Below are 26,416 nucleotides of genomic sequence, written 5' to 3'. Positions count from 1 at the left end.
GGCAGGGAATCAATCAATCGTATTTATTGAGCGCTTACTGTGTGCAGAGCACTGCACTAAGCGCTTGTGGCAGAGCTGATTGTATTATGTGTACTGCAATGCTTAGCACAGTGCTTGGCACGTAATAAGCACTTAATCAGTACCACAGTTATGATTTTGCTGGACTGGTAGTATGGTTCAAAGGAGGTGTTGGGGACTGTTTGCTATGCATTTTTTTAAAAAAAAAACCCAAACTAGTCACATTTAATTACTCCTTCCTTTCTTAAGTCTGTAGAGAAAGGTTTCTCTTTCCCAGTGTGGTGTGCCACAAACCTGAGCAGGGCTGATTGGCAAAACTTTGTTATCCTCCTGTGGTGACCAAAGAGAGAGGTCAAAACTGGGCATGAGAGCTTCTGAAACAGGCTGCAGGAGAACCTGCAACCACATTCCGCGCCTTATTATTTCTTAACCCCTCACTTTTTTTTCTTTTCTTTTCTTTTCCTTTTCTTTTTTTTTTTTTTAAGATGATTAAGTAATCCCTTCTGTCCTGGGGCTTGTGAAGATGCTGAGTTAATGTTTGCAAAGAAAGTTATCCTCCTGGTTCCTCAAACTTAGAGAAGTGTTCAGTGACATTTACTGAAATGAGGAGAGGAGGTAAACTGGGCCACACCCCACCCTAGTCGGCCAGCCAGTCGTATGTATTGAGCATTTACTCTGTGCGGGGCACTGTACTAAGCGTTTGGGAGAGTACAGTATAACAATAAGCACACATTTCCTGCCCACAAGTCTAGAGCTTCAAGCTTCAACCCGTCCTCAGCCGAGTGGAAGGAGCCTGGAGCTGGAAGTCAGAGGGCCTGAAGCCTAGTCCCAGCTCTGCCAATTGCCTGCTGTGTGAGCTTGGGCAAGTCACTTAACGTCTCCTGGCCCCTGTTTCCTCATCTGTAAAAATGAGTATCCAGTACCAGTTCCTTCCTGTGTTTAGACGGGGAGTCTACGATATGGGACAGGGACTCTTTCCGATCTGATGATCATGTATCTACCCCAGCGCTTAGCTCAGCATATGGCACGGAGTGAGCACTTAACAAATGTCACTATTATTATAATTATGAATGTCTCACAGCGTCTGCTGTTGATCGACAGGGGTCCCGGCAAGGAGCGTGGATGGCTCTGCGCGAAGCATCACCGCTGCAGGAAAAAAAAAGCAAGTTCAGTCCATATCCCACTCTCAGGGGGATGCCCTTTTCCTATGCGCCTAAAAAAGTAGGAGGCTCAGGGTAGTGGTCATTAGGTAGCTGACGAGTCAGCCCGAGCTCTGCTTTGCTCATCCTGAATGGGGAGGAGCTAGGAAAAGGGCCCTAAATATTCCCCGCCTCACCTCCCTCAGACCTGGCTCAGTCAAGTGGTGCTTTTCTGCCCCATTCATATTCAGGGAGGATCCCCTTGTCAGTAACCATCTTGAAATACACAGGACAGCAAGGTACGCATATGGAGAAAAATCCAAAGGGAGCAAGAAAATCTGGTTGCTTCAGGGTCTGACATCTGCCCTAGTTAAGATTTGCTAACAGCAGTAGGTAAGTCATATGCTACCGTCAGAGGCATTGGGCCTCTCTCTGCTTTTGGCTCCCATTTCTAGGCCTCCGTGAAGTGTCTTCATCCAAAGCGGGTGCTTTCTCCACCTATTAATGGAAAGTCTTTCGTCTTTGCGTTTGAGGAAGGTTCTCCTATTCTTGGTGTCCCGCACAGGGGGTTCTATTTGAGTTTCTCCTTTACTGGAAAAAATGGCACGTTCTTTGGTTTCTAGGAGGCCATGTAGTCAAGTGCATCGCCTGTACAATCTCTTTCGTTTACCCACTAGGCCTATCGATGTAGGTGGGGTCAAGGATGCATGCTGTCCCCGTTTGCTGTCTCCCAGCTCCTTTTTCTAAGTTTGATCTCAACTTCTCCCCCTGGGCTGGGTCATTCGCAGTGGTATTTATTGAGCACTTGCTGTGTGCAGAGCACTGTACGTAGCGCTTGGGAGAGTACAATATAACAGAGTTGGTAGACACGTTCCCTGCCTAATTCGGTCTAAAGGGAAAGGAAGCCCCCACCAGCAGGATCTGAAGCAAACCTGCCAGTGTTTTCCTTGGCCTAGTGGAAAGAGCCGGGTTTAGGAGTCAGAGGACCTGGGATCTAATCCCAGCTCCGCCACTGGTCTGCCGTGTGCCCTTGGGCAAGTCACTTAACTTCTCTGGGCCTCAGTTTCCTCATCTGTAAAATGGTGATTAAGTCGTCCTCCTTCAACCGTGAGCCCCGTGTGGGATGGGGACTGTGTTCTACCTGATGATCTTGTATCCACTCCAGCGCTGAACATGTACCGCAGTAATAATAATAATAATTATTATAATTAGCATCTATGAATCTTCAAAGTCCACGTCAGTCATCAGTTAATTCACATGGTAGTCTTTATTGTTCGTTATCCTCATTGTTCTGAAAGTTTAAGGTCCCCAGTTTCTGTTATCACTTTGTGGGAGCCTTCAGGCTCTGTCCAACCCTCTGTGAGGTTTTTTCTTTTTCCGAGTATGAATGCCATTAGAACTTGGAAGGGATGGTGCAGTTTTGCATCAGTCCATCTTGTTCCCCGTCTTTTGGGAATGTTTACGGGTGTGTAGGGGTGTATATGTGTGTATGTTTGTAGGTATGTGTGTGTCGCTTGTATTGCATTGATTGCAGTGGCTCACTTATCTCGCACTACAGCCCAGCCTGTACACTTTGCTCTTCTCAGGCCAGCTTAGTCACTGAGCCCCGATCTCGTCTGTCTCGCCGCTACCGACCCCTTTTCCACTTCTTCCTCCTCCTCCATATACGCCAGACCACCACTCCCCCCTCCTTCAGAGCATCGTTAAGGTCACACCTCCTCCAAGAGCCCTTCCCCGATTAAACCCTCCCTTTGTCAGCCCCCTCTCCCTTCCCCAGCACCCTCTCCCTTCCGGGTCATCTGTACTCTTGGATCTGTGACCTTTGAGCATTGGATATTTGTCCCACCCTCAACCCCGCAGCGCTTGTATAAATATCTTTATAGTAAATTATTTATTTACATGAATGTCTGTCTCCCTTTCTAGACTGTAAACATGTTGTGGGCAGGGAATGTGTCTCTTCAGCTCTGTCTTATACTCTCCTAAGAACTTAGTCCAGTAATCTGCACATAGAAAGCACTCAAATACCACCGATGATTATCGATATAGCTATATAACTCTGGTTGTGTGCATGGTGGTTTAGCACAGTTACTGGTTCTTATTCAGCTACGTAGGTATTGCAGTACTTCTGGGGAACACCCCCTCAAAACCCTGAATTCAAAAGTGCCAGATTTCCCTTAGTGTGTAGCCTCGTTGTGTAGGCTGTGGTTACTCTTGGGTCCTCCCATGGTTACTGAATGGAAAAATCATGCCATGAATTTCTGTAGTCCTATTCTTGCCAGTGTTTTATAGATCTATTCATTAAAATTCCTTTTTATGGTATTTGTTAAGCACTTAGTACGTGTCAAACACTGTACTAAGAGCTGGGGTAGGTCAGAGTTAATTAGTTCGGACAAAGTCTCTGTCCCATATGGGGCTCACAGTCCTTCCTCTGTGTGAGACAGGAAAAGGACATTACCCTTGACTCCTCTGTCCATACTGAGTCTGCCACCGTTCTGGTTGGTTCTTCACCTCTAACCTCTGTGGAATCCGCCCCTTCCTCTCCAATCTGAACTGCCACCCCGCTGGTCCAGGCACTTGTCCTATCCCAACTTGGCTCCCATCTCAGCCTCCGGACTCTTCTCTAGACCACGGTGCTGCCGGATCCTATTTCTTTAGCGTTTTTCTGTATGCGTCTCCTCACTCAAAGACCTCCAAGGGTGGCAGCATCCCTCTCTGCAACAAGGTGAAGCTTTTGACCATTAGCTTCAATCATCTCTCTCACCCCTATTTATCATTGCTGCAACGGTGGCAGCATCCCTCTCCACATCAAGCTGAAGCTTTTGAACATTAGCTGCAGGTCACTCCATCATCTCTCTCGCCCCTATTTATCATTGCTCCTCTCCCACCACACCCCAGATCGCACAATTCACGCCTCCCGTCAGCATACTCACCGTGCCTCATTCTTGTCTCTCACCACCAGGCTCTTACCCAAGCCCTCCCATCTACCCGCAACTCCCTCCCCGTTCGTACCTGGCAGGCTGCCGCCCTCCCCGTCTTCAAGGCCCCACTGAAATCATATCTCCCCCAGAAAGCCTTCCCTGATTAATTGCTAAAACTTCCCGCCTTTTATCCTCCCCACCCCAACACCTGTTGCTTCAGCACTTCCCCTTTACGTCAGCCCTTGGATTCTCACGCACCTTTGTACTGTGTTGCTTCCTCCTACCTGCCATTTACTGAGCGATTACTGTGTGCAGAGCACTGTACTAAGCGCTTACTCAAGAATTCAAAAGACCAACAAGTGGTGAGCCCAGCAACTAAGGATTCTTATTTGGGGAAGTGAAATGATCACTGATACCAGACAAAAGCAAACAAACACAGGAGAAAAAAAACAATCCCTATCTTGCCTTCACTTATTTCCTCTCATTTCAGGAGAGGAATATAAGACCACGGCTTTATAGGGGCTCAGAGACTGAGTCAGCTGGGTGAGGATAAACATTTCTAGACTGTGAGCCCACTGTTGGGTAGGGACCATCTCAGTACAGTGCTCTGCACAAAGTAAGTGCTCAATAAATACGATTGATTGATTACTGACCCAAGGAGGAGGTGGGCTCCTCAATGAGGCGATAGGCTTGGACAGGTTCTTTATGCACCAGCTTATCAAGAGCTCCCCACCTGCCTAATAATAATAATGGCATTTATTCAGCGCTTACTATGTGTCAAGCACTGTTCTAAGCGCTGGGGAGGTTACAAGGTGATCCGGTTGTCCCATGAGGGGCTCACAGTCTTGATCCTCATTTTACAGATGAGGTAACTGAGGCCCAGATAACTGAAGTGACTTTCCCAAAGTTTCACAGCTGACAAGTGGCGGAGCCGGGATTTGAACCCATGACCTCTGACTCCAAAGCCCAGGCTTCTTCCACTGAACCTCGCTGCTTCTCTACCCTACCCTTAAGAGGAACCTGATGTGAATCAACCATAGTACAGTGCTCTGCACACAGTAAGCGCTCAGTAAATACGATTGAATGAATGAGTGGGCAGGGATTGTCTCTTGTTTGCTGAACTGTACTTTCCAAGCGCTTAGTACAGTGCAATGCACACAGTAAGCGCTCAATAAATACAATTGAATGAATGAATTTAATAACAGTATCTGTCTCCCCCAATAGATTGCATTCTCCCTGAAGACAGGGACCATAGCCCACTACCCCGTGGTACTTTCCAAAGTGCTCAGTACAGAACTTTGCACACGCAGTAAACATTTAATAGATACTAGTTGATGAGCCCTTTCACTTTACATATGGGAAGTATTGAAATCCAGAGATATCACAAATGACTTTCCCAGGATTACCCAGCAAGCCATTATTTAGCAGAACTGGAAATCAGCTCTGTCCACTAGGCACGGAGTCTCTCAATAGTAGGTTAGAATGACCTTAAAATAGTTTTTAAAAAGTAGTTTCTTGGGCAGTTAATGAGAAGGAAGAGTGGTGATCCGTAGCAGAGTCCTCAGGTTTGGTGGGAGTTTAATATTTTAAGATCTCTTGCCTGCAGGGAGGCTGTTTATTGCTTCTCTGTAGTTTCCTTCCCCTGATTTTCCTGTTTGTTCTACTAGTTTTAGAGCTTTGTACACTAACTTCGTACCTGACTTAATCTGTAGTAGCTCTCAATAGGAGACAAGCCGTTTTTGTGGGGGTGTGGGCAGGCAGGTTTCTCAAAAAACAAAACAAAGGTGGAGGTTGCTTTGATAACTTACAGGTTGCTTTTTTCATAGAAAACCTTGCATTGTTCACGTGTTACTGTCATTACTGAGTTCCTATTTAATCCAGTAGGTTGAAGGGCTGTCAGAGAACATCAGGCCTAAACAGTTGTATGGTTTGTATCTTTATCGGTGGTATTTATTGAGTGCTTACTTTGTACAAAGCACTGTTCTAAGCACTTTGGAAAGTGCAGTACAGCAGCGTTGGTGGACCCAATCTCTGGCCACAAAGAGCTTGCAGTCTGCGGGGGAGACAGACGTTGATAGATTAAGGAAAGGGGAAATAATAGAGTATAAGAATACTTCAGTTTTGTGGGGCTAGGGTGAATATCAAATTGCTTAAGGGGTACCCAGCCAAGGGCATTGTCGACACAGAGGGGAGGGCAGATCGGAGAAATAAAGGGCTTAGTCTGGGAGGGCCCCTTGGAGAGCAGCAGACCAAGTCCTGGATTTGGAACTGTTTCTGGCAGGGCAGGAAAAAGATGTAGCACCTAAACTCTCCTATTTTCATCCTTTTTCATGTTCTCGTTATGTGCTTCTACATTAGGTTTGTTTTTTAATTTCATAGTTGACAGACTCAAGCAGCTCTAGCTATTGATACATTTCTCTACCGGTTCCTCTTCGAAATGTAAGTTCCTTCCCCGCCACCACACAGTATTAAATCCCACAGCAGAGCTCATAAAGCAGGTAAATCTCTTCTCCCGGGTTGGTCGTTCTCATGTGCTGAGAGAAATCTGTAGGGTGACTCTCTTCTCAGAGTTTTGCTTTCTGAGAAGAATTTAATTCGGCTCTTAGGAGGCGGTGGCGGCGGCGGCTATTTCCGGTGGGAGATTATGCTGTTCTCTCGTAAGTGAGGTTACTGTGAAGTCCAAATCTGCCTCAGATCCTTCTGGGAAAATGGGCAGAGAGGAGGGAGATGGTCCATCTCACCAAAGACTGAGGTAACCCATGGCTCCCTATTCCTTGGGATCAGCAAACCATTTTTGACCAGTGAGAGAACAAGCAAACCTCCGATGTCCCGTAGTGAAAAGTAGACTTACTGCCAGAAGGTAGAGAGGTTTCCCTCACGAGCTCTGGGACACTAATGAGACCTCAGTGGTTTTTGTGGCTTCACAAGCCAGAGAAAGCGACCGTAAGTAAGCATTAGTCAGAAATGGCTGAGCTCTAGGTACTTATGCTCTGTCTCACCCTTTCTGCCTGAGAGGCCACCTTTAAGCAACATCGTGGGTCCTGCTAGGCCGGATGTTTTCGGCATATTTTTTTTAACGCAGACCGGAGCCGGGGTTTGCGTCTGCTTCTTTCTTTGAAGGCCTTCAAAATGTGTCACCAGTTGCTATTTCCACTCCCAGTATGTTGCACAAGGGAGGGTGAGAGAGACAAGCTTCCGAGAGCCATCTCTGCTCTTCATAGCTTGGGAGCCAGGAGATCTAGCCAGACAAGTTGGGGTAAATCGCACCAGTCTACCTCGGTCCGCTTTCAGAGATTTGGGCTCACCTGAGCTGAGAGCTGTTGGATTCTGGAAGTCTCTGAGACTGTCCCTGGGCCAATGAGATGTAAATCCGGCCTCGTGCGGTCCAGGCTGTTCCCAGATATTCCTCAGCAAAAATAAAGCTCCCACATAGAAACTCCAGATTCCTACCCACGGAGAGGCAGAGAGTGTCAGGCCTTTAATCTGTGGCTTGACCATTTGTACCATAATGTGCTAGATGGTGAACTTCCCCAGGTGTTGTCCTCCAAGGATGTGGCCCAAGAACTGAGAGACAGGCCCAGGTTTATCTTTTCATAATAGGGTATCTGTGGGCTGGGCTGGAGTTGGTCTCAGCGGCTTCCCTGTGTCATCTCCTGGGCGCAGACTGATGCGCTGGGTGCTTGCCTCCTCCCTCAACACTGCCAGGCTTAAATCAGGATTAAGCTTTTGGGGGAGAGGGCAGTCCGTGGCCGGTAGTTTACGGTCTGGCTGCGACTGCGTGTTTTATTTACGCAGTTCTGGTGTTCCCCATGGACTCGCAGAACGAATTGCAACTGAGCTCCGCCAGCCCTGGCAATCCTTGGAGACGACCGTGCCTGCCGAAAAGACCAGGTTGTCCAACAGCCCTTTCAGAGGCGAGGCCCAATATGGCCCGAGAGCCAGAAACCAGATCCTTAGACTCGCTGGGAATCCCGGTGTGTTACGGGCAGGGAACGTGTCTGCTAATTTTGCTGTATTGTACTCTCCCGAGCGCTTGGTACTTTGCTCTGCACATAGTAAGCACTCATTAAAGAGAAGCAGCATGGCCTAGTGGAGAGAGCCCAGGTCTGGGACTCGGAAGGACCTGGGTTCGAATCCTTACTCTGCCACTTGTTTGCTGTGTGACCTGGGGCAGGTCACTTAACTTCTCTGTGCCTCAGTTCCCTCATCTGTAAAACGGGGATTAAGACTGGGAGCCAGTGAGGGACAGGGGCTGAGTCCAACCTGATTAGCTTGTACCTACCCCAGTGCTTAGCACAGTGCTTAACACAGATTAATTACTTAATGCCATCATCATTATTATTAGGATAAATACCATTGATTGATTCACTTGGATCACATGCGTGTCTCTGGCTGAAGGGGCTGTGTCCTCGGAAGAGTGCCAGTTTACATTTTAACAGTCTTCTAGACTGTGAGCCCACTGTTGGGTAGGGACCGTCTCTAGGTGTTGCCAACTTGTACTTCCCAAGCGCTTAGTACAGTGCTCTGCACACAGTATGCGCTCAATGAATACGATTGAATGAATGAATGAATTTTAGCCTATGTCTGAAAAGGCAAAATTGAGGCCGTTTTCCAAGGAACTGGCCCCTGATTTTTCCATTGCCTTTCTGTTCCAAATTCCCCAGTCCATTTGTCTTTGTAGTCCTAACTCTTCTAGACTCTGAGTCCATTATTGGGCAGGAATTGTCTCTATTTGTTGCCAAATTGTACTTTCCAATCACTTAGTACAGTGCTCTGCACACAGTAAGCGCTCACTAAATACGATTGAATGAATGAACTCCCTGGATATAATTGCTTCATTTTTTCTACAATTGTTTTTGTTTACTTTTTGTATTCCCCAGGGTCTACTATAGTACTGTGCATGCTGATAGGTATTCAGTATATAGCACTGTTACCTAGGCATTACCCAAGGCTTCTCTACTGTTTAGATTTTTCTAATTTTCTTAGAAAGACACCCCCCTGCCCCTTTCCCTTCACCCAGCTTTTTATTTTTGCAGAAATTTTTAAAGAATGAACAGCCTTCGTGGTGCTTTGTGGAAGCCCATCCCTTATGGGGACTCTGAGCAAATGTCTTTCTGACGTCTTTTGTCTGATACTGAGCCTAAGCAGACCCTTTCACTCGTTCATTCATTCACTCAGTTGTATTTATTGGGCGTTTACTGTGTTCAAAGCATTGTACTAAGTGCTTGGGAGAGTACAGTGTGACAACAGACACATTCCTGCCTACGAGCGCACAGTCTAGAGGGGGAGACAGACATTATTATAAATAAAAAAAATGGATGAATTACAGATATAGACGTGCTGTGGGGATGGGAGGGAGGTTGAATGAAGGAGTAAGTAAGACTGACACAGAAGGGAGTGGGAGAAGAGGAGAGGAGGGCTTAGGGAAGGCTTTTTGGAGATTGCCTTCAATAAGGCTTTGAAGTGGGGCAGAGCAGTTCTTTCATTTCTTAACAGCTCTTTTGAATTGAAAGAGGTGGGAGAAGAGAGAGGTCTCTCCCCCTCCCCACCCCAAAGAAGACCCAGGAGGCACCCCTGGAATCCCCACTTGAGAGTCATAAACAAAGTTAATCAGGGTTCCCCCACAGGTGTACAGGCTGGGATTCTCAAATGATTGGAGGCCATTTGGTTCTTTTTCATGGATTGCCAGCTGGACAGTTGAGAAGCCCCTGCCTGAGAATGTGAGCACTTCCCAGCAAAGAGCATCAAGGACCGATCTCGGGTCAAGAAGGGGACCCAAAGGTCTCTCGAAGAACCTTTAATTCCTAAGCGCTTGGGAAGTACAAGTTGGCAACATACAGGGACGGTCCATACCCAACAGCGGGCTCACAGTCTAGAAGACTAGAAGACTAATCATTCTAAAGCTTGAGGGGTCGCTCCCCTAAATAGGCTGCTTCCATTCATTCGTATTTGTTGAGTGCTTACTATGTGCAGAGCACTGTACTAAGCGGTTGGGAAGTACGAGTCGGCAACATATAGAGACGGTCCCTACCCAACAACGGGTTCACAGTCTAGAAGAGGTGCCAACTTGTACTTCCCAAGCGCTTAGTACAGTGCTCTGTACTACAATAAATATGATTGATATCTGTTGAGTGCTTACTGTATGCAGAGCACTGAAGCACTTGGGAGTTTTCAGTAGCACACATTCCTTGCCCACAACGAGATTATAATTGTCTTGCCCACCAGACTTGTTGTAATAATAATAATAATGATGGTATTTGTTAAAGCGCTTACTATGCTAAGCGCTGAGGAGGTTACAAGGTGATCAGGTTATCCCCCAGGGGGCTCACAGTTTTAATCTCCATTTTACAGATGAGGGAACTGAGGCCCAGAGAACTCAAGTGACTTGCCCAAAGTCACACAGCTGACAGTTGGCAGAGCCGGGATTTGAATCAATCGATCGTATTTATTGAGCGCTTACTGTGTGCAGAGCACTGTACTAAGCGCTTGGGAAGTCCAAGTTGGCAACATATAGAGACAGGCCCTACCCAACAGTGGGCTCACAGTCTAAAAGACCAAACCCATGAACCCATGACCTCTGACTCCAAAGCCCGGGCTCTTTCCACTGAGCCACGCTGCTTCTCCTAGTAGTTGTTTGTCTCCTTCACATCCTGCTTCTTCTGGTCTTCCTAGCGTTCTAGGTTATCCGGTCAGGTCTCTCTCCATCACACCAACATCTCTCCAAAACCATTTTCTTCCTACCTCCAGGTTACTGGAAGGCCTAGGGTTTCAGCCGTTGTTACCACTAGCACTTTACAAGGCTGTAAATGGTTTGAGACCCTCCCCTCCTTTCCCCCCACCCCGCCTTCCCCCAAGCAGTAGAGCTATTTGCAAGCACTTTGATGTTATACTGCTAGGGACAAAAGACCTTTCGCCCTCCTAGTCCTTGTACAGTCTTTTTAGAGTTCCTCCGTCTCACATGCTTGCCCTCGTTATTTGGCGAGGAGGTTGGTTTTAGGGCCCACGCTTGGGCTGAGCGCTGAGAGGCCTGGAGCCTGTTTCTGGCTCCTTGCTGGAAAAGAAATCAGTCAGATCGCTTGGGTTCTTTCAGCCAAGAGCGCCAACTTTCCGCTTTAGTGGGGGAATGAACTTGGGACAGGGCAAAGAAAAGCAGGGATGGAGCCGAGTGGCCTTAGGGAGAAGGGGAGAAAAAGGAAGAAACTACAGACACTAATCCGAACACCCCCTGGGTCAGTACTGCACTTTGTGGCCTGGTTCAACTTTCTGTAATGTTGTTTGGTGCCTTTTAGACTTTTAGACTGTGAGCCCACTGTTGGGTAGGGACTGTCTCTATATGTTGCCAACTTGTATTTCCCAAGCGCTTAGTACAGTGCTCTGCACAAAGTAAGCGCTCAATAAATACGATTGATTGATTGATTGATTGGTGCCTATGTCTTTCCTCTTCAGAAACCTCCAGAGGCCACTTGCTTATTACTTGCCCCGTCCAGAAGAAAACAAAGCGAAAAAACCCCCACAAAAAGTACTCCTGGCCATTTGTTTTAGGCTTTCCTAATCCCATATCTTACTCTTTTCACTCCCTTCTCTCCTGTCTGGGCTCCGGTCTCCTCCTTGCCGCTTCCGAGCCCCTGTTCCTGTCCTTGCTCCTGTTTGGAAGTCCCTCCCTTTTCATAGCCACCAGACCATAATGCAGCTCACTTTAAAACCCTCCTGAAATCTCATCTCTTCCAGGAAGCATTTTCCAATTCAGTTCCTTCTCTCCAGCACTTACTTTATTCTCAGTCAGCCATAGCACTAGGGTACATAGAGACGTGGGTACTCTATTTATTTTTTCTGCGTGTATTTATTCACTTGTGTGTTTTTTTTCCATCTTCTTGGTATAATGGTCTTTTTCTCTCCTACTGTAAGCAATTTTATCTGCCGCCTCCCCTGTTAGATTGTAAATGCCTCAAAGGCAGAGTTAAAGTCTCTTGTATTCCGTTTACCCACTAGCTTAGTACAGAAGCAGCTTGGCCCAGTGGAAACAGCCCGGGCTTTGGTGTCAGAGGTCGGTCAATCAATCAATCATATTTATTGAGTGCTTACTCTGTGCAGAGCACTGTACTAAGCGCTTGGGAAGTACAAGTTGGCAACATATGGAGACAGTCCCTACCCAACAGTGGGCTCACAGTCTAGAAGGGGGAGACAGACAACAAAACCAAACATATTAACAAAATAAAATAAATAGAATAGATATGTACAAGTATAAATAAATGAGTAAATAAATAGAGTAATACATATGTACAAACATATATACATATATACAGGTCATGGGTTCAAATCCCGGCTCTGCCAATTGTCAGCTGTGTGACTTTGGGCAAGCCACTTAACTTTTCTGTGCTTCAGTTTCCCCATCTGTAAAATGGGGATTAAGATTGTGAGCCTCCCAGGGGACAACCTGATCACCTTGTAACCTCCCCAGCACTTAGAACAGTGCTTTGCACATAGTAAGCGCTTAATAAATGCCATCATTATTATTATTACAGTGTTCTGCACACAGTGGGTCCCTTAGTCAATAGAAATGATTGCCTGAACATCCTCTTCTCTGGTCCCGCTGCATCACTCATTCACCGCCGCTCCGTGGCTTTGTGGATAAGAACACGGGCCTGGGAGTCCTATTCCCGGTCCTGCCACGTGTCTGCTGTGTGACCTTGGGCAAGTCACTTCACTTCTCTGGGCCTCAATTCCCTCATCTGTAAAATGGGGATTAAGACTGTGAGCCCCATGTGGGACAGGGACCGTGTCCAACCTGATTACCTTGTATCTACCCCAGAGCTTAGAACAGTGCTTGGCACATAGTAAGCGCTTAACAAGTACCATAATAATAATAATAATGGCATTTGTTAAGCACTTACTGTGTGCCAAGCACTGCTCTAAGCACTGGGGAGGATACAAGGTGATCAGGTTGTCCCCATGTGGGGCTCACAGTCTTAATCCCTATTTTCCAGATGAGGTAACTGAGGCAGAAACTCCTCGCCCTCGGCTTCAAGGCTGTCCATCACCTTACCCCCTCCTACCTCACCTCCCTTCTCTCCTTCTCCAGCCCAGCCTGCACCCTCCTATCCTCTGCCGCCGCTAACCTCCTCACCGGGCCTCGTTCTCGCCTGTCCCACCATCGACTCCCGGCCCACGTCCTCCCCCTGGCCCGGAATGCCCTCCCTCCGCACATCCGCCAAGCTAGCTCTCTTCTTCCCTTCAAAGCCCTACTGAGAGCTCACCTCCTCCAGGAGGCCTTCCCACACTGAGCCCCCTCCTTCCTCTCCCCCTCTTCCCCCTCCCCTCGCCTTACCTCCTTCCCCTCCCCACAGCACCTGTATATATGTATAAATGTTTGTACATACTTATTACTCTATTTATTTTACTTGTACATATTTATTCTATTTATTTTATTTTGTTAGTATGTTTTGTTGTCTGTCTCCCCCTTCTAGACTGTGAGCTCACTGTTGGGTAGGGACCATCTCTCTATGTTGCCAACTTGTACTTCCCAAGTGCCTAGTACAGTGCTCTGCACACAGTAAGCGCTCAATAAATACGATTGAATGAATGAATGAGGCACAGAGAAGTTTACATGACTTGCCCAAAGTAACACAGCTGACAAGCGGCGGAGTTGGGATTTGAACCCATGGCCTCTGACTCCCAAGCCAGTGCTCTTTCTACTGAGCCACACTGCTTCTCTATTATTATTATTCTTTTTTAAGTGGCAGTGACTTCATTGTGGGCTCGGGATGGGCCAGGGTCACTGGTCGCTGCCCCTTGTTGGGCGGTGGTGGCAGAAGTGGCAGGGGATGGCATTCATTCATTCATTCAATCGTATTTATTGAGCCTTACTGTGTGCAGAGCAGTCTCAGGCCTGGCATCGGTCGGTTAATCAGTGGTATTTGTCGAGTGCTTACCGTGTGCCGAGACCTGTGCTGGGCACCTGGGAGAGGATGATAGAGTAGAATGGATTGACACGTTCCCAGGAAGTGGTGTGTGGCTGTGCAGAGTGACCCTGTGCCGTAAGGAGCTGGAGAGCCGGGCCCCCCCACCTTGTTCCCAGTGTGTCTCCCCAGCCTGTTGGGTTAGGCTGGGGTGAAGATGTCAGACTCATCCCCCCCAGGCCCCGGGGGCCATGGGTGAGAAGAGCTCCCGGCCTGGCCCCAGAGCCTGCGAGGGTAAGAGAAACCCTGTGGTTGCTGGCTCCCAACCAGGGGTCACAACCTGCAGACGAGGGACGTCTGGCTCCCTGCCCTGTCCCTTTCTAGCTCCTCGGCCTTCCGTACCTCCCACCAAGCTCTACAAGTGATCATAATAATAATAATAATAATAATAATAATAATAATAATGATGGTACTTGTTAAGCGCTTAGCAAGTCTTGGCTCCCTGCCCTGTCCCTTTCTAGCTCTTCAGCCTTCCGTACCTCCCACCAAGCTCTGCAAGTGATCATAATAATAATAATAATAATGATGATGGTACTTGTTAAGCGCTTACTATGTGCAAAGCACTGTTCTAAGCACTGGGGGATGCAAGGTGATCAGGTTGCCCCACGGGGGGCTCACAGTCTTAACCCCCATTTTCCAGATGAGGTAACTGAGGCACAGAGAAGTGAAGTTTATTACTCGTGCGTATTTGCTATTCTGTTTTATTTTGTTAATATGTCTTGTTTTGTTGTCTGTCACCCCCTTCTGGACTGTGAGCCCGCTGTTGGGTGGGGACCATCTCTATATGTTGCCGACTTGGACTTCTCAAGCGCTTAGTACAGTGCTCTGCTCACAGTCAGCGCTCAATAAATACGATTGAATGAGTGAATGAATGAAGTGACTTGACCAAAGTCACACAGCTGACAGCCGGCAGAGCCGGAATTTGAACCCATGACCTCTGACTCCAAAGCCCCGGGCTCTTTCCACTGAGCCATGGTGCTTCTCTGTGCTGGTCAGTCTCCCGATCATAATGGGCTGGTCAGTCTCCTCGGACCCTGGCCCACCAGGCCGGTCAGTCAGCCAGTCGTATTTATTGAGGGATTTCTGCGTGTGGAGCCCTGTACTAAGCGCTTGGGAGAGTGTAATATAACAGACACATTTCCTGTTCACAGCGGGGCCGGTGGATCCTCTTGCCCCCTCGGGACCTGGTGTCCGTTTTCAGCTGTGAGGTGGTTTTACTTACTACTGCTCTCTGACCTTGCGATGTCAGGAGATTCAGCCTTTCCAGTGGGCTTTACCATGGGATAAAGCTTCCGCAATTAATCGGTTTGAGCGGGGTTAGGAAGGCGAAGTGAAGGATCTGGGTGCCACACAAGAGAGCGGCTCTCCCCCTCCACCAGAAGAAGCCAGGCCAGGGTGGAGCTGGCACCGGCGCTGGAATCTCTCTGCATTTTGCACAACTGAGACCTGAGGCCTGTGGTTTCCTAGTCTGCCACGGAAGCACTCCGTGTCCCTTTGGAGGGCTTCCTTTTCGCAAGGTTTGGGCCGTCAGTTGCAACGGTTTAACTGACTTCAGAAAAAGATGGATGTTTTGTTCATTAATAGAGTAAGCACTTAGTACAGTGCTCTGCCCATAGTAAGCGCTCAATAAATACGATTGATGATGATGATGAAATGTGTACCCTTATCCGTAAAGTAGGAGGTCCAATATTTAGGGTGGGAGTTCTGCTTGTAGGTGGTTAGGGTCGGAGGACAGGCAGGAGAAAGTGTAGACAGACCGTTTCTTGGCAGGGAAAGGTGGTGGAAAAAATAATGACCGAATCTATTGGAGCACACTCCTTCTTGGCTCCGAAGTTAAAAGGCGGAATTTTGAATATGGCTAAGGAGAAAGTGGAGACGTCTCCTTTCTAGAAGTGGTATATTAATTGTGGGATGTGGTGGTGGTTTTCATCCAGAAGAGAATTTTCAATAAGGTCCTTTTCTTCCAACTCCCAAACCATTCCTGATAATATATTCTCTCCCCTAGATTTCCATGAGGACACCTTTCAAGGACCTGAATGGCCTCGTGGTAGCTACTTCAGAGATTGGAGCAGAAGCCTCCCCCGTTCTCTGTGCCCGGTGTGACAGTGGCTACTAAGAGCCATGAAAGTGATTCCCGAAAAGAATGCCGTCCGGATACTGTGGGGCCGGGAACGGGGCACGCAGGCCCTGGGGACGCAGCGACTTCTGCAGGAGCTGGTGGAGGATAAAACACGATGGATGAAATGGGAGGGCAAGGCAAGGATGTGAAACCTTTTTGTTCAAGGGCCGGAGGGGCGGCGGTGAGGAGTGGCGGGGGTGGGCTAGGGTGTCAGCATGGACGGGAGGGGAGGTAGGGGAGTAGCTTTCTGGATAGCTGGGAAGAATCGGGGGTGAAGCTCACCTTGTGAATTCCGGAAGAATTTGGAATATTCCACAAAGCCGCAGTAGCTGTCTCGGTAGGGTGCGGAAGCTTGCCCTCGGAAGTCCTTCCAGGCAGACTCTCCCAAACTGAGCTCTCGGGTCTAGCTTAATCACAGTCTCCCTCGATTGAGTCCACGCTGAGGAGACTTCCCTGGGATGACGCGTGAGCCTGTCCTGCGATGATCTCTGTGTGCCCTCTCTTCTGTGTTTCCTTTTCCAGAAAGTAGAACTGCCTGACAGTCCTCGTTCCACCTTCTTACTGGCCTTCAGCCCAGACAGGTACTTTGTTTTCATTTTCCACCCGGTCCGCCGTAACGACCAGGACACCTGCAAACCTTAGCGTCGGGCAGTGAGCCCGAGACCCACGCCCTGCAGACGCAGGCATCGTGGAAGACGAGGCGTGGGGGCCAGCCGCCTGTTGGCAGTTGGGAGCCGTCTTTTTGTAGCAGATCCGGAAAGAAGGGAGTGGCAAACTTGGACGGCTCCCCAGAAGCAGTCTAGGTTCCTCCGGTATGGGCATTTGAAGAGGAGGCGGTGTGTGGCTTGGCTTTCGGGAGCGGGTCTCCCCATCTGGAGGAGCCGCCTTGAGGTCCATCCTGTACTGGGGCTGGTGGGGACCAGAAAGGAGGTCGAGAGCAAAAAGACCAGCCAGCTGGTCCCGTAGGCTAAGGCTTCCCCTTTGATTTCCACTCTCCCACCCCCACAAAGGCTCATCCGAGCTGAAGGTATTCCTTTCCCCCCACTTCTCGTTCCTTCCTGTTTTGCCCAGGACTCTCATGGCCTCTACCCACGTGAACCACAACATCTATATCACCGAGGTGAAGACAGGCAAGTGTGTCCATTCTCTGGTCGGACACCGTCGCACACCCTGGTGTGTGACCTTTCATCCCACCATTCCGGGCCTCATTGCTTCTGGCTGCCTAGACGGGGAGGTTAGGATTTGGGATTTACATGTGAGTATCTCCTTTAGCTCCCCTTTTCTTTCGGTCGAATCTTGGCTACTGGGGACGCGGAATGATCGGGTTTGGGACTGGCGGGAAGGAACTGAGAAGCAGCGTGGCTCTGTGGAACGAGCCCGGGCTTTGGAGTCAGAGGTCATGGGTTCAAATCCCAGCTCCGCCAGTTGTCAGCTGTGTGACTTGGGGCATGTCACTTCACTTCTCTGGGCCTCAGGTACCTCATCTGTAAAATGGGGATTAAGACTGGGCCCCCCCCGTGGGGCGACCTGATCACTTTGTAACCTCCCCAGCACTTAGAACAGTGCTTTGCACCTAGTAAGCGCTTAATAAATGCCATCATTATTATTATTAACAACTGAATTCTGCCCTCCTGAAGACACTGCACTGGTACCTCAGGGCCGCAGATGATGATCAAGGCGGCCTGTGGCCCTCTCCCTCTGGGTTGGTAAGCGTGGCAGACTGGGAAGAGCACGGGACTCGGTAGACTGGACACCCAGGTTCTCATCCCAGCTCTGGCACGTGCCTGCCGTGTGGCCTTGGGCGAGCCCTTAATCTCTCTGTGTCTGCTTCATCCGTCAATCTGGGATAAACTGCCTGTGTGTCCCTTGTGGATCCAACTTGGATCTACCCCAGTGTGTACAGCACAGTGCTTGGTACCTAAAAATGCTTAATAAGTGCCATCGTCATCTACCCCAGTGCATACAGCACAGTGCTTTGTACCTAAAAATGCTTAATAAGTGCCATCGTCATCTTCATTATTATTATTGTTATTACGAGGCCCTCCCCAAGGTGAGTAGCCCCATCATCTCTGCAAGTGGCGCTCCTGTCGCCCTTTCCCAGGTGACCTCAAGTCAAGTATTAAAGGGCCCTCGGGAGTAGTTGCTTGGTGGCCCATGTCGTCTTTTCAGCGAGCTGCCTGTCGGTCGTATTTATTGAGCGCTTACTGTGTGAACAGCACTGTACTAAGTACTTGGGAGAGTACAATATAACAATCAACTTCTAGACTGTGAGCCCGCTGTTTGGTAGGGACCGTCTCTATATGTTGCCAGCTTGTACTTCCCAAGCGCTTAGTACGGCGCTCTGCACACAGTAAGCGCCCAATAAATACGATTGAATGAATGAGTGAATCAGCACGCATATTTCCTGCCTGCAGCGAGCTTACAGTCTAGAGGACTGCTGTGTTCAGACAGGATTGTGGAAGTAGGGTTGGGCTTGGGAGCAGGGGCTCTTGGTTGGCATGGAAACCAGTGTCCCTCCTTATGAGGGGGTGCAGTGAGATGAGACCCCCGCCCCCCGGTTTTCCCGGGCCTTTTCCGGGAAATGCGATGCGGTCATTGCTTGTGTACTGTTGGGCCTTCCACAGTCAGCAGAGGGAAGGCGCTTGTCTGAACTTCAGGAGCGCAACAGGGCTGGGCCACCGAGCCAGGGCGGCTGGGCGGCGGCTCCACGGCCTTTCTACTGGGGGCTCATTTAGAGGCCCCCGGGCCATTTAGGTAGCCAGAAAGGGGGCTTTTGTGAAACGAGTCTCCCAGTTTACCAGCAGCTTGGGACCTGAGAGTGTGCTGGGAATGATTCTCCCACAGGGTGGCAGTGAAAGCTGGTTCACGGATAGCAACAATGCCATCGCCTCCTTGGCTTTTCACCCCACGGCTCAGCTCCTGCTGATCGCCACAGCCAACGAGATCCACTTTTGGGATTGGAGCCGGCGGGAGCCCTTCGCCGTGGTGAAGACGGCCAGCGAGATGGAGCGGGTTCGGTGAGTACCGCGGCCCAGCCGAGCCCGGCGAACCCGACCCGGCCTGGGCGTGGGGAGCTAAGCCTCTTTCTTTGGGTGGTGGATCATCCATTCATTCATTCAGTTGTACTTATTGAGCGCTTACTGTGTGCAGAGCACTGTACTAAAGCGCTTGGGAAGATAGAGATGGTCCCTACCCAACAGCGGGCTCACAGTCTAGAAGGGGGAGACAGGCGACAAAACAAACCACGGAGACAGGTGTCAAAATCATCAGAACAAATAGAATTATGGAGAAGCAGCGTGGCTCAGTGGAAAAGAGCCCGGGCTTTGGAGTCAGGGGTCATGGGTTCAAGTCCTGGCTCCGCCACTTGTCAGCTGTGTGACCTTGGGCAAGTCACTTCTCTGTGCCTCAGTGACCTCATCTGTAAAATGGGGGTGAAGACTGTGAGCCCCCCGTGGGACAACCTGATCACCTTGTAACCTCCCCAGCGCTTAGGACAGTGCTTTGCACATAGTAAGCGCTTAATAAATGCCATTATTGTTATTATTATTATTATTATTATAGCTATATACGCATCATTAATAAAATAGAGTAGTAAATATGTACAAGTAAAATAGAATAATAAATCTAATAAGTCATAGTAATAATAGTACATAATAGAGTAATAAGAAGGGGAAAAGGAGGAAAAAGGAAAAATAGCACAGTAATTATCAGTATTCATTATTCATCATCATTATCATCATTATATGTTGCCAACTTGTACTTCCCAAGCACTTAGTACAGTGCTCTGCACACAGTAAGCGCTCAATAAATACGATTGATTGATTGATTATTCGTTCCTTTCACCACGTGTGGGCTCCATGAGATCGGGGCAGGGGGCGAGAAAAGTCAAGCTAAAAATAAAGAAACCGGGTCAGGCCGAGGTTTGGGGCCTGTGGTTAAAATACCCAAAACCATCAGGGAAGGAATGGGTCAGAAAAGCTGGGGTCCTGCGGGGTAAAGCAGAAGTTGAGGGGAAAATGGTGGGGGACCCCACCCGACGCCAAGCGCCCGAGTATGTCTCTGCCAAGAGCCCGGGGCCTGCCCGCAGTGGGCCTCCCTCCGAGGCCTGGCTTCCTGGGTGTCTACCGCGGGGCCGGATCCCCATGTAGGGTGACGGTGGCCAAAAATTCTTTCTGGTGGCAGCCGGGTTGCTGTTTGGGTGTGGATTCAGAAGGCATCGTGGGGATTGGCTTCTTCGGAGTGGGTATGCTTATAGGAGCCCTGGGGTAAGAGACTGTCCGGACTTAGGTGTGGCACACATCGGAGCCGGCCAGTGTTGGTGGAGGGACCCGAGATCCTTTCCGGGAAACTCATTAGCCTGCCACGGTCCGGCTCTGTCGTTGTCCAGCTCCTTGGTGGGGTGAGTCCTCTCTCCAGGGCTCAAGCCAGCAGGATTGGTCAGGAAGAAGAACCGGGCCTTTAGGAAGCTTGCTTGGTAGCTCCCTGGGATGGAACGGACCCTGGGGTAGGTAGCCCTGGTGCTGCTGGAGTTACGGCCGAAGCGGTAATGGTGCTTCTGTGGAGCAGCAGCAGCGTGGCTCAGTGGAAAGAGCCCGGGCTTTGGAGTCAGAATTCGTGGGCTCAAATCCCGGCTCCGCCAGTTGTCAGCCGTGTGACTTTGGGCAAATCACTTAACTTCTCTGTGCCTCGGTGACCTCATCTGTAAAATGGGGAATAAGACTGTGAGCCCCCCGTGGGACAACCTGATCATGTTGTAACCTCCCCAGCATTTAGAACAGTGCTTTGCACATAGTAAGCGCTCAATAAATGCCATCCTTATCATTATTATTATTATTATTATTCTGTGTCTTGGTCTAACACTCTCCCTATATTTTTCCCACTGTGTCTGTCTGTCTCCCCCCCGCCACCTTCCATTTTTAGGCTGGTGAGATTTGATCCCCTCGGACACTACTTACTCACAGCGATTGTTAATCCTTCCAACCAGCAGGTAACATTGACCACCCTTCAAACCCCCGCGGGCCATGGTCTCAGCGTAGGTGAGCCGGTCCGGTTTTGAATACTGGCAGCACATCCCTGAGCCAGAAGCTGTAGGCAGCAGAGCCCGGGGTCCTTAGGGTGGGATGGGGGGGACGATTCAGCTTGAGCCCCGGCAGCGGGCACCGAGCAGTCCCTGAGGCGGCTTGGCCCAGCCCCTCCCCGGGACGGGCGTCTAGGGGTGCCCTCGGGCACCTTAGCTTGGGCCTGCCTGGCAGTTGGCCTCACCCGCCGACCTCCTTACCCCGGCAGTAGGGGTGGAGGAGCTTGTTCGTACCTCGCCGGCCCGGAAGCCCCCTTCCCCCCCAGGGCCGAGGTCATTTCGGACGGCCCAAGGCCCGGGAGCCCTGCTCCAACTCAAGGGTCGTCCCCGGTTTTCCTCGCCCACCCCCCCGCCCCCAACGCGGCCCCGGTCTGCGTTCCAGAGCGACGACGAGCCGGAGCTGCCCGTGGACAGCGCGGAGATGCCGCACTACCGCCAGCGCTCGCTCCTGCAGTCGCAGCCGGTCCGCCGGACCCCCCTCCTCCACAACTTCCTCCATATGCTGTCCTCCCGCTCCTCCGGCATCCAGGTGGGAGAGCAAAGCCCGGGGCAAGATTCCGCCACCCCCTCACCCCCACCACCTCCACCGCCTCCCCCTCCGCCCGCCACGGAGAGCACCAGGACGTCCGCTCACACCAGGCTCCGCGAGCGGGTCGGCCACCCCGCAGCCGAGTGCTGCCAGCACCTGGGAATGCTGTGCCTTTGCAGCCGCTGCTCTAGCGCGCGAATTCCTTCTTCCCTCTTCCCTCACCAGGACGGCAGCGCCCCATCCACCTCGGCCGGGCCCACGACCCCTTCCTTTTCTTCCGTGCAGACCGAGCCCTACCACCCCCCGGAGCAGGCCTCGTCGACGCAGCAGGACCAGGGCCTCCTGACCCGTCCGTCCGCCTTCAGCACAGTCCAGAGCAGCACCGCCGGCAACACGCTGCGCAACCTGAGCCTGGGGCCCACCCGCCGCTCCCTGGGGGGCCCCCTGCCCGGCCACCCGGCCCGGTACCACCAGGCCGGGAGGGAGCTGGCCCCGGGCCTGGGCGGCGCCGACTGGACCCGGACCGTGCTGAGCGTGAGCTCCCGCTCGGAGGCCGAGGCCATGCCCCCGCCGCGGACCAGCGCCTCGTCGGTCAGCCTGCTGTCCGTGCTGCGGCAGCAGGAGGGCGGCTCGCAGGCCTCCGTGTACACCTCGGCCACGGAGGGCCGGGGCTTCCCGCCGCCGGGGCTGGCGGCCGAGGCGGAGGCCGCGGGCGGCGCCGGCCAGGGCAGCCCGGGCACCGTCCGCAACGAGCTGCAGTGCGACCTGAGGCGCTTCTTCCTGGAGTACGACCGGCTCCAGGAGTTGGACCAGGGGCTGGGGCCGGAGCCCGGCCAGGCCCAGCAGGCCCAGGAGCTGCTCAACAATAACATGGAGCCGGAGAGGCCGGGCCCTTCCCAGCAGCCCACCCCGCACAGCAGCGAGAACAACTCCAGCCTGTCCCGGGGCCACCTGAACCGCTGCCGCGCCTGCCACAACCTCCTGACCTTCAACAGCGACACGCTGAGGTGGGAGAGGACCACGCCCACCTACGCGCCCGCCGAAGGCGGCTCGTCCTGGCAGGTCCCCGGCGCCTTCGAGGGGGGCTCGGCCGCCGGCGGCGGCGGCGGGGGCGGCGGGGGCCAGCCGCCCCCCGCCGAACGGACCGAGGGGCGGGCCCCGGGCTCCAGCCGGCTGGAGCTGAGCGGTCCGGCCGGCCCGCAGGAGGAGAGGACTGTGGGAGTGGCTTTTAACCAGGAGACGGGCCACTGGGAGAGAGTTTACAGCCAGTCGGCTGCGAGTAGACCCGGGAATGTATCACAGGAGGCCTTAAACCAGGAAATGCCTGAGGAGAGCTCTGAAGAAGATTCGCTCCGGAGGTAAGACGCTCTCTCCTTTCTCTCTCCTTTCTCTCTCCTTTCTCTCTCCTTTCTCCTCTCTCTCTCCTTTCTCTCTCCTCTCTCTCTCTCCTTTCTCTCTCTCTCTGTCTCTCCTTCTTTCTCTCTCCTCTCCTTTCTCTCTCTCACTTTTTCTCTCAGTTCTGTTTCTCCCCATTCTTTCTCCTTTCTCTTTCTCTCTCCTTTCTCATCTCTTTTTCTCTCTCCTTTCTCCTTTCTCTTTTTCTCTGTCCTCTTTCTCTTTCCATTCTTTCTCCTATCTCTTTCTGTCCTTTCTTTCTCTCTCCTTTCTCTGCCCCCCACCCAACCCTTTCTCTGTTCTGTCTCCTCTCTCTCTTAACAGATGCTTTTGGCTTTTTGTACGGAAGTTCTGCCCCCTGAGCCTCAGGCTGCTGGCCTGATCTACCTAGCTACAGCCCCGCCTGTCATTCAGCGTTGCTCTCAGGCCAGAGGGCAGGATGTGGGTCGGTTGGCCCCGGAGGAGAGGGTGACTGGATTTACCCCGCTGATCGATCGGTAGTATTTATTGAGTGCTCACTGTGTGCAGAGCACTGGGCTAGGCGCTTGGGAGAGTACAGTTCAGTTTAGTTTTAGACACGTTCCTTGCCCCCAAAGAGCACCCTGTAGCCTTTTGTGCCCAGGACCCATGAGATGTGATCGCTGGTCTTGGGAGACAAGAAGCAACATCCCGAGCGTTGAGAACGAGCCGGGGTGAGTGGATCCGTTGCGCTGCCAAGGCGGAGGATTCGGCCCGTTGAGCTGTTTGTGGAAGATGAGTTGCTGTGCTGTAGAAAGTGGTGCTCTGGGGCTTCCTGGGCTAGCTTTGCTCAGCCTCTCTTGCCTGGGGCCCTTCATGCATCTCTTAGAGGTCAAACCCTAGAGAATCATCGATCAGTCGTATTTATTGAGTGCTTACACTGTGCAGAGCAGCACACTAAGCACTTGGGAGAGTGTTATATAGCCGATTCGATCGACACATACCCACGAGGACGGTACAGTCTAGAGGGTCTAGAATCTTCGACTCTCAGAACAAGTTTGTCGTCTTCAGTGCTCTGCCTGTAGTAGGAGTTTGGTAAGAAAGAGATGATGAAAATAATGATGATGGGAGAGTAGGGAAAGAATATGAACACGGCGGAAGGGGGACCCTGTGGCAAGAAACCCCAATGATATGTGTTCTGCTGCTGTCCTGCTCGGCACTTTGGCGGTTTGATGGGAAGGGGAAACCAAGGATCAAAGCGATAACTGCGTCTCCTGAAAATGGTATGTCGGTCGGGCATCGAGTTCAGGGGGCACGGAGGGCCTGGCTAGCTGTCATTCTAGGTGGCGAGGAGTTTTCGGGTGCTCAGAGTGGGGGAAGGAGGCTCTGACAAAGGGCTCCCTCCCCGGCCAGTGGGCACTCCCTTAAGTTGGGTGATGGAGGAGCCAGGGTAGACCTGATTTCCCATTCCTCTGTCACATGCTCCCCTCAAGGAGGCATGTGCACTTTCACTCTGTCTCTCTGTTTCCTTGGACGTTAGGGGGGCTCTGCGTGATGCTGCAAAGCTCAAACCTAGGAGAGTCACCAATTCTCCGGTCAAACAGCGCATCACTCTGTATCAGATCCTTTAAGCAGCGTGGCTCAGTGGAAGGAGCCCGGGTTTTGGAGTAAGAGGTCACAGGTTCAAATCCCGGCTCCACCAATTGTCAGCCGTGTGACTTTGGGCAAGTCACTCCACTTCTCTGGGCCTCAGTGACCTCATCTGTAAAATGGGGATGAAGACTGTGAGCCTCCCGAGGGACAACCCGATCACCTTGTAACCTCCCCAGCGCTTAGAACAGTGCTTTGCACATAGTAAGTGCTTAATAAATGCCATCATTATTATTATTATTATTATTATTATTATTATTATTATAAATAATTTCTTTAGTATAGGCTTCTTTCCAGGATAATAGGAATTGCATTGGGAATTTATTGTAATGTGCTCACCCTGCCACCCGAAGAATTCTCCTTTGGGCAGTTCTGGTGGGTGCATGAGATTAGAGAAACAGCGTGGCTCAGTGGAAAGAGCCCGGGCTTTGGAGTCAGAGGTCATGGGTTTGAATCCTGACTCCACCACATGACTGCTGTGTGACCTTGGGCAGGTCACTTAACTTCTCTGAGCCTCAGTTACCTCATCTGTAAAATGGGGATTAAGATTGTGAGCCCCACATGGGACAACTTGATCACCTTGTATCCCCCCCCAGCGCTTAGAACAGTGCTCTGCACATAGTAAGCGCTTAACAAATGCCATTATTATTATTATTATTGGGCGTAAGATTTGTCCGGTGAGCTCCGAAACTTTGGCCTTGGAAGATTGGCTCTTCCACATGGGGCCTCGCTGCAACCTCCCCGTTCTGAGCTGGCTCTTTCTTTCATTCATTCATTCTTTGTCGTATTTATTGAGCGCTTACTGTGTGCAGAGCACTGTACTAAGCGCTTGGGAAGTCCAAGTTAGCAGCATATAGAGACGGTCCCTACCCAACAGCGGGCTCACAGTCTAGAAGGGGGAGACCGACAACAAAACAAAACCTATAAACCAAATAAAATAGGTCATCATCATCAATCATATTTATTGAGCGCTTACTATGTGCAGAGCACTGTACTAAGCGCTTGGGAAGTACAAATTGGCAACATATAGAGACAGTCCCTACCCAACAGTGGGCTCACAGTCTAAAAGGGGGAGACAGAGAACAAAACCAAACATACTAACAAAATAAAATAAATAGAATAGGTATGTACAAGTAAAATAAATAAATAAATAGAGTAATAAATATGTACATACATATATACAGGTGCTGTGGGGAAGGGAAGGAGGTAAGATGCGGGGGCTGGAGAGGGGGACAAGGGGGAGAGGAATGAGGGGGCTCAGTGTGGGAAGGCCTCCTGGAGGAGGTGAGCTCTCAGTAGGGCTTTGAAGGGAGGAAGAGAGCTAGCTTGGCGCATGTGCGGAGGGAGGGCATTCCGGGCCAGGGGGAGGACGTGGGCTGGGGGTTAAGCGCTTACTACAGTGGCTCTGGCTCTTCATGCCCGTGCCCCCAGAAGTCCTGGCCACGGCTCAGTGGAGGTATCAGCTGGCTAGGAGCAGAACCTCTTACCCCCACCCCGGTAATTCTGCCTTCTGCCTGCCCTTCCCTCTTGTCAGCTATCAGTTGATATTTGCTCAACTCCGTGGCGGACTCATCGGGGCCTAGTGGAAAGAGCATGGGCCTAGAAGCCAGAGGAGCAGCATGGCATAGTGGGTAGAGCACAGGCCTGGGAATCAGAA

General features: G+C 50.9%; 1 protein-coding gene across 7 annotated transcripts in view; it reads left to right on the top strand.

Annotated features, from left to right (window-relative positions):
• The window catches only part of AMBRA1 (autophagy and beclin 1 regulator 1), a 182,685-nt gene that overhangs the window by 20,385 nt on the left and 135,884 nt on the right, over nt 1-26,416 (top strand). For 4 of the 7 annotated variants that reach the window (XM_038764132.1, XM_038764133.1, XM_038764134.1 and 1 more), the window contains exons 2-7: nt 16,037-16,287; nt 16,673-16,731; nt 17,222-17,405; nt 18,995-19,167; nt 21,071-21,137; nt 21,610-23,114. In XM_038764132.1, the coding sequence (XP_038620060.1) occupies nt 16,153-16,287; nt 16,673-16,731; nt 17,222-17,405; nt 18,995-19,167; nt 21,071-21,137; nt 21,610-23,114 (2,123 nt within the window). In that variant the 5' untranslated portion in view covers nt 16,037-16,152. The remainder of the gene's footprint in view (nt 1-16,036; nt 16,288-16,672; nt 16,732-17,221; nt 17,406-18,994; nt 19,168-21,070; nt 21,138-21,609; nt 23,115-26,416) is intronic. The other 3 variants (XM_038764137.1, XM_038764136.1, XM_038764135.1) reach the window with 1 other exon arrangement.

Source organism: Tachyglossus aculeatus, chromosome 22, assembly GCF_015852505.1.
Source record: "Tachyglossus aculeatus isolate mTacAcu1 chromosome 22, mTacAcu1.pri, whole genome shotgun sequence".
Classification (NCBI taxonomy): Eukaryota; Metazoa; Chordata; class Mammalia; order Monotremata; family Tachyglossidae; genus Tachyglossus; species Tachyglossus aculeatus.
This window is presented reverse-complemented; position numbering and strand designations above follow the sequence as displayed.